Source organism: Protomyctophum bolini, assembly GCF_963924005.1.
Source record: "Protomyctophum bolini genome assembly, chromosome: 19".
Lineage (NCBI taxonomy): Eukaryota > Metazoa > Chordata > Actinopteri > Myctophiformes > Myctophidae > Protomyctophum > Protomyctophum bolini.
Window position 1 is genome coordinate 3,067,897 of NC_137880.1, and position 8,444 is coordinate 3,076,340.

General features: G+C 44.6%; 1 protein-coding gene across 1 annotated transcript in view; it reads left to right on the forward strand.

The window, feature by feature from the left end:
- LOC308334204 (uncharacterized protein) overlaps nucleotides 1–8,082 on the forward strand; it is a 9,686-nt gene extending 1,604 nt beyond the window's left edge. The window contains exons 2-4 of the mRNA XM_080790840.1: nucleotides 3,953–4,055; nucleotides 4,595–4,739; nucleotides 7,599–8,082. Coding sequence (XP_080646966.1) covers nucleotides 3,969–4,055; nucleotides 4,595–4,739; nucleotides 7,599–7,657 — 291 coding nt within the window. The 5' untranslated portion in view covers nucleotides 3,953–3,968 and the 3' untranslated portion in view covers nucleotides 7,658–8,082. The remainder of the gene's footprint in view (nucleotides 1–3,952; nucleotides 4,056–4,594; nucleotides 4,740–7,598) is intronic.
- Nucleotides 8,083–8,444: the final 362 nt, after the last annotated feature.

An 8,444-nucleotide genomic window follows, 5' to 3' on the forward strand; every position in this document is an offset into this window, starting at 1 on the left:
GAACACAATGTTTTGGGTCGATCAAATAATTTATTAGACGAAAAACAAAACAAATAGTGTTGTCTCCTGACTTTATTTTCTTCTTTCTTTATTTCTTTATTATTATTATTATTACCATCATCATCATCATCATCATACAGTCCCTCAGTTGTCACGTGATCTGTGTGTGTATGAGTATGACGCGTCTGATGTCATACACTGAGGTGGTGTGTGTGTGTGTGTGTGTGTGTGTGTGTGTGACTCGTCTAATGTCTGGTCATTTGAATAGTTTTACATACAGTAGGCATATAGCAAGCACACACGCACGCACGCGCGCGCACACACACACACACACACACACACACACACACACGCACAATCAATTGATCGCCTTACTGTGTGTTTGAAAAATAAAGAAATCAACCCCGGCCGTTTCACTCATATGGATATATGACGAATCAACTGACTGCGAGAAAACGCTAATGTTACTGCTGCCAATTTGGTTAAACAGGAGTGCCGTGATTTTTCTTCCACCCTAAAACGTGATCACCAGATAAGGAGGGAGATTTTATTTTTCAAAAAAAAAGTGTACAGTATTTGTTAAAATTTCGTTTTTTATGTGGACACACCGAGACTTTATTTATGTCAATCAGAAGTGATTGATTGATTGAAAGTTTTAAACCTATATTTATTCTCGAAAAAGCATCGGGGTTCACCCTCATTTAATTGCATGCAGTGCTGCCGAGATCACATACACAAAATATTAAAATGAAGACAGATATAAAACACAAACACAAATCTAGTATAGATAAGTATAAGGCATACAGATATAACACACAGGCAGTGAAATAAAGCATAAGTTAAAAAACAATCACATGTCGAGGTAGGCAGATTTAAAAGCAGGTTATTAAATTGTCCATATAGGATATTGGGGTATTAACTTTTGAGTGGTACAACCACTCCCTTACGGAGCTTTGTGTGTGGGTGGCTGGCCGGGTAGCTGGCTGGCTGGCTGGGTGGGTGCGTTTGAGCACGAAAACAGCATGGTTGTTTTTCACCACCTGTGCGCAACACACACACATTAACTTTATAAGTCATCCCCCCCCCCCACACACACACACACACACACACGGAGTTGCACCACTCACTTCATACAGTTGTGATTTTTTGTGTTCCATGTAGTAGGGGCATCGAAGCAGAAAGCACATTTTTCCAGTTCAGACTGTACAGATGGGACCTCTATGGTGTGCAAGCCGTTCACTTGAACTGGTCTGACGAGAACTTCTTTTCCAGTTTTTAGCAGCAACGTGAGGAGTAAAGAGAGACATCATAGCTGGCGTACTTATGGGGAAGAAAACTCACGTCTGTAAACAGTGTGACAAGAGTTTCAATCAGTTATGGCCCCTATACACACTGTAGGAGTTTAACATTTTGTCGGCGAGTCATCAGATCGTCATGTATTTCAAACTGCAGGAGTCTTTTTTTAATTACAGTATATATATACAGTATATATATATATATATATATATATATATATATCATTATATCTGTGTGGCTTTCACACTAAACGATTGGTCGCCGAAAAGGCATCACACACTGCAAGCTTAAGAGTTCACCAAGATGCGATCCAGACCCGATACATATAGGCTACAACATTTGTTTTTTATTCCAATTCATTTTGACATCTCACGTATACGCACAGGATGCCACGATACAAGCGCAAGACCCGAGATGGACAGGACGTCTCTCTCTCTCTCTCTCTCTCTCTCTCTGTGCACACACGCAGAAATAGGCTACACAGGGTGAATGTTTGTGATTAGTGTAGCCTATACGCGTGCGCAAGACAGGACGTTAAATCTTGATTCTCATTAAAGGACCTATAACATAAAATTCAACTTTTTCAATTTCTTTTGTGTTTTTGGGGCTCCCATGTGTGTTTTCTATCCCCACAAATAACAAATTTTGAACAATCAGGCCTTCATGTCATATGGGTGTTTTAATGGAAATTGCTCTCAGAAACAGCTCGACTGATTTTGGCCTCATCGTGATGTCATCAATGTCACCCTACTTTGTATAATTCCTCCTTTTCTTCAGTCTTCAGTTGCAAATTTGCATTTCCACTTTGTTTAAAATGTCCACCATTGTTGATTTTCCAAGCTGGCATGGAATGTAAACAAGCCTGGTTTTATCTAGCATGAGTATTATAATGACTCAAATATTAAATAATCTGCATATCAGCACCCTCTCCACCTCAGGACATTGTGGTACTGCAGCTAAAACTGCTTTCAAAGTCCAGAAGGAATTGACAAGGCCTGGTTATATCAGAGTGGTGATTGAGGCTCAAACCATTAGAAATAACTTTGAGGGACATAGACAATATGATTATTAAATATTAAAAGCAGTTTTAAAATGCATGTTATTTGCGCTTTAAACAATTCTGTCTCTCTCCGTATGTGCACACACATGTATGCACACGTACACACACACACACACACACAACACACAGAGCACAAGGTCCAAAAGTTTTATCAGGTTTATCAACATTATTCAAGTGAAATGCGTAACAGTAATATTGGGCTAATATAGCTACCAATATGTATGACACATGGATTATTAATAAAGGCTATATATATATCTTATCATCTGATCGTCTATCGATACAGTCGACACTCGACAGACAGCCAGACAGACAGACAGACAGACAGACAGACAGTGAGCACAGCTGTCCTGTGCTCTCATTGGCTGTAGCCTATACAGGCCTTCTTGGGACGCAGTCGCAACCCAGTTCGTACTGTACGATGTCCAGTCGGCGACAGAGTCAAATTATATCAAACCTGCTTGCTATTCCGAAACGCTCGGGAAGGTGTCGGCGAGCGCTTTTATCGGCGCTGGGTCTTCTCGCACCTCCTTTCACACACAGCGAGCAAGAACTCGCCGATCAAAGTCCGATCTTGTCATGCACTCTATAGGGCAATACATGACAAAAAGGGAGTCCACTCCACACACAAGGCAAACCTTTTATATTATATATTTATTATTCAAAATTAAAATAAGTTAAGCAATCATCAACTAAACTGGTATGAGATGTGACAATGTCAGTAATCTGCAGTCACGTATGCAGTGTATATGGATGTATGGAGTGTGCTGTGTGTGAGACAGTGTTGTAAAAGGTGTGCAACTGCTTGAAAGGAAGGTAAGATAGCTGGCTTGAGAGCATGGAAGGAGAGGCCCTTATATACACTCTCCCAGACCACACCCCACTCAGGTGTACACGCTGCCCTAATCACGCAGGCTGCCAGATATCCTTCTGTGCAGAGGCAGAGGGGGCAGGGCCGTCACAGTCAGATCGGGAGTTTTGTCGGCATCCGTTCCTCGCTATACATGTAGGGAGAGTCTGTCTCCGCAGCAGGCATACATTAAAACTATGAAAAGTATGTTGTCTGCTCTGTCGCTACCATGCAGTGAGTCATTGTTAGTGGCTTATTGCCGGTATCAGCCGGTAACAGGCAGGAGTCTGTCCCCCGTTACAATGCGCTAGACCCCCGGGAGATGGAGGCTGAGGTGGAGCGCCACACCTACTGTACCTAACTGTACCGTCAGCTCCCGGTACTTACCCCAAGCCGAGCTCCTCCCCCCCGGTGCCCCGGGATTGGTCCCATTGCCTTGTGGTTCAAATCAAATGCCAGAGCTCTGGACACAAATTAACGTTTGATTTTCACTGAAAAAAACCTCAAACACACTCATTCATTTGTTTGACGCAAGCAGCTGTGTTGATTACTAGTGAGTTTTAATCCGGCCACGGGTTAGTTTTAACCTGCCACGGGTTAGTTTTAACCAGCCACGCATGTCGGGAGCCACATGTTGTCGGACTGATGCCTGTCGAACTGTTAGTATGTGTTCTAACAAACGTATGCACCCCGTGACGTTCCTCCTCCAATACTTAAATGGAGTGACTGCTTTGTACCATCTCTAGGCTCTGATTGGACGACATGACAGAGGTGATGAAGAGCTGTGATTCGTCCGGAGGGGACTTCAGCATGGGCGGAGCCTCGGGGGAGAAGAGGATGCCCTTTCAGGTGGAATCACGCACGCGCACACATGCACGGACACGCAAACGCACACATGGACAGTCGGACACGCATGCACGGACACGCACACACACGCATGCACGGACACGCACACACACGCATGCACGGACACGCACAGACACACGCATGCACGGACACGCACACACACGGACACGCACACACACGGACACGCACAGACATGCACACGCACGGACATGCAAACACACGGACACGCATACAGACACGGAAAACAAAATGTTCTGTCTCCTTGATGTTGTGAGATTGTAGATGTGCTACTGCCGGTGCTATTCATTCGTATCTTTATATATATTGTTTATTAAATGTATGAAGTTTGAAAAAGTATTTTCTTTCTCCGGAAATTTCTTTTACTTATAATTTGTTTCTGTTTTACTAAATAGCTGGATAGCACACTCTATACTATCGCAATGATTTCTATCACAATATGGAGCCATTGAACACATTGAACAAACTTCAAAGTAATACAGTTAAGTGACTAAGACACTAAGTGTATATTCTTTCTATTCCAGCACATCTTCACCCCCTCCATCGTGGTGCACCTCAGCGAGGGGGGGGAGGTGGAGAGCGGGGAGCTGCGTTGGCCCCCGGAACACATCTGTTGTCATGACAACAACAACGACGACCCCGGAGACCTGCACCAGCCTCAGGGGGCAGGTATTCATTTATTACATGATCTGTCAGTCCACCACATACACAATACTCAAAACACATACAGTATAGGGTGCCGTGTCATTAGTCAGAAGGTTCATTGTTCCGAAATTACTATCCCTATCTCTAACCCTAACCTAAACCTATAACCGCAAGCACGGGAGCAAACCTAAACCAAACCGCAAGCACGGGAGCAAACCTAAACCAAACCGCAAGCACGGGAGCAAACCTAAACCAAACCGCAAGCACGGGAGCAAACCTAAACCTAACCGCAAGCACGGGAGCAAACCTAAACCTAACCGCAAGCACGGGAGCAGTGCATGTTCGGACTAACGGGACTTCGGATCTATGGGTAGTTCCCAAAGTATGCACGCGCGCATGTGCACAATTCAATTTGAAATATAGATATTAATTGAATTCAAAGATACACAGTATCTTTGTGTTCATTTTAATGTGTTCATTTTATCCCTCCCATGGGGGGCGTGGTTTCAGTGGGATTAAAGAAGCGTATACCACCTATGTAGACGTGCTGTGGCGCGACAGCTTATATAGCTAACAACACTGCAGAGCTCAAGAACCTGATGTTGGATAGGAAAGTGTGGAGGTCAGCGATCCAGGAATCCCGAGTTGGTGTTGGCTATATAGACCTCACTCTCGCAGTAACTTAACTGTTGATTTCGCCATTTTTATTAGGAAGAAAACCCAGACTGGATCCGTGGATCCGGATCCAGATCTTCAATTTCTCAAATATAGTCAAATCTACTTTTTTATTAAAAATAAAACCACGTGAGTTTGGGTGATGCTCTATATTGTCTGAATCGACTTTTTTGTGTTTGTTTACGTACTAAAAGAGTGACTTCGAGAGCTGTTTCAGGAGCGTACAATGTAAGAAGTCAATGAGGAGCATATTTTGAATTTTTATTTGGAGTTACATCATGGCAAGGTACCTGTACACAACCCAAACCTCTACAAAAGTGGTCTTACCCTTTAAGCTCTCCTCTATATACCGACAGTTGCATGCTGTGGCAGGGCTCAGTCTTTGACACACAAGTTACAACACCAGCGAGAACATCAGCCGATACAGAGAGACTTATGCATGCTAAGGAAACATTGTCCACCGATTGTTTTCATACAAAATCAGCCTTCAAATTGCAGCAATCAATGCCAGCCTTAAGACAAACTGTGACTGTTGTCTGTCAGCAAGATACAAATGAAATTTAATCGTCACCAAAACGAAAATGACATAATGCTGATTCTGGATAGCAACATAGCAATAAATATTTCCATATTCCATTCCCTCAATGCAATGCTAATTGATTTAGACCAAACCGGATTAGATGATGGTGAGAGGAAAGGATGGAGGTATAGAGGAAACTCTATAAATGATGCACAGTATCATATGCTAAGATGTAAGATTTTATTCAAATACAAAATCACAAAGATCTCAAGAGAGATATATCCTCCTCGGATTCAGAAGAGGGCTGCGCAGCACAAGCAAGCTTCCCAGAAAATGTCACGATCAAAAGGCAATTTTGCTTTCTTTGTGAGAAACATGAGAAAAAAAAAGAAAAGGCAGCTCAATGCTAAGACATGAGATGTTGCAACATTTAAGTCAACATTTGACTCATGTGTTGTTGCAACGGGTGCAGTACGTTGGTCATACTAGTCATTGGTCCGACAAACGACAACCCACCTCAACCCCTAACCTAACCACCAGTAAGACGCGCAAACGCCGGAAGCGAACGCAGCTGAGACCCTGCAGATCATGTCTGTCTGTCTGTCTGTCTGTGTGTCTGTCCCGCTGTTACTGTATATGTGGACCTGGCCCCTTTTGTGCCCATATATGGAGCTGAGTGATTGCTGATGCAACACACTCCATATTTGGACGTATAGCGGGACAGACACACAGACAGACATGATCTGCTAGGTCTCATAGTAAGTGCTCACTGCGTTCGCAATAACCACAAGCACGGGAGCAGACGCTAGTCCGTCATGCGGACGCATGTCGGACTAATGCTCCGTCGTAAATTACATGCGGTCCCCGGTATCATGCGGTATCAATACGAAGCAACTGAAAAACATGTTTGATTGTGCAAATCGAACCAAATGGATTTGGTTCCATTTGAACACTAAAGATTTACAGACCGGGGCACGGTGGCACAGTTGGTAGTGCTGTCGCCTCACAGCTAGAAGGTCCTGGGTTCGATTCCCGCTCGGGACGCTGTGGGCGCTGGCGGCGTGTTTCCTCCTCCACGTCATCAGTGCCCATACCCGAAGGCGGGGTTGGCGAAAGGGCCTTACTGTGTGGAGTTTGCCTGTTCTCCCCGTGTGCCCTAGGGTAGGTACCCTCACAAAAGAACATGCAGTAATCCTGGTCTCTAAACTGCCTCCCCCTGGCCAGCCGGGGTGCCTGATGGAGGGGAAAGGAACTGGTTGGAATAACATGTTCCTTCCACACAACCCATTCTGACCTGAGATCAGATTCTAAAAATGTCAGTCGTTCTTCGATTTTTCAAAAATAGCAAGACATTTTAAGTGTCGTACGAAGCCAACTCTTGTCGTGACTGGCTTTGTCCGCGGCGTAAATGTCTTTAAATAAATACTTTCTGAGAAGTCTATGAGGAAATTTATTTTTTATTATTTATTTTATTTATTTTCCGGGTCTCTCGAGGGGGCGGGACTGCGACGCTCTATTGACCTGCAAACTGTAGGCTTTAGTTCCCCATAAGCAGCATTGATCAAGGCCTGTCCAATCACAAGTTAGTTTAAATATACTAAACCTGAAGGTTGTGCACAGTGGTGCATCAATTCTGTGTGAACAATGACATCACTCCCCTTGACCTTGACCTTCCGTGTTCTCTCCAGACCTGCCTGCTGAGGAGGAGGAGCCCGTGGAACCGTTGAGAGGCGGAGTCTCAGACTGATTGCAGCAGAGGAGGAGGAGCCATGCAGTGGAGCCGTTGAGGGCGGGGTTTCAGACTGATTGACAGGGCTGATCCCTCCCACTATTCCAAGCCTCAGAATATCTGTGTGATGGAGGACAGCAGCATGAGGCGGGTCTAGGAGAAGCCCCCCTCCCCCCCCCCCTTCCTGTCCGACAGGAAGTGTGACTTTTGGTAGACCTCCACACCACTGGGGGCAGCAGTCAATAATGTTATGATTGTTTTTTTTGTTGTTGTTTTTTAATGTGCCAAGCGTTAGTGACCAGGTCACTGCAGGTACAATGTAGCGACTTTTGGTGATTTGTTTTTGTATTTCAACGGTAATGTCTTAAAACAGGTGTTTCAGTCAAGGATCTTAGCTGAGAGACAGCGCAGCTACACCTTAGCGCACAGCCGCGGACAGAAGAAGCTAAACGCCCGACGTCATTCCGGCTTGCGGGTGGAAAAGAAGCTCCACCTCCGCGGCTGGCTGACGCGACGGACAGATTCCCAGAAACGCTCTCCTCCGCGTCAGCCCATCCACCAGCTGTCTAAAAAGCCGGAATGACGTCGGGCGTCAGCTTCTTCTGTCCGCGGCTGTGCGCTGAGGTGTAGCTGCGAGAGAGACTAAGCAGGGAGCCCGAGGTGGAAAGTAACTACATTTAGTCAAGTACTATACTATTTTGTTTGTTTGTTTACTTTTTTACTGGAGTATAGTTCTAATTTTAAATTGTACTTCTACTGGCATATATTTTACTTTTAGTCCCCTACACTTATTTGAAAACTTTAG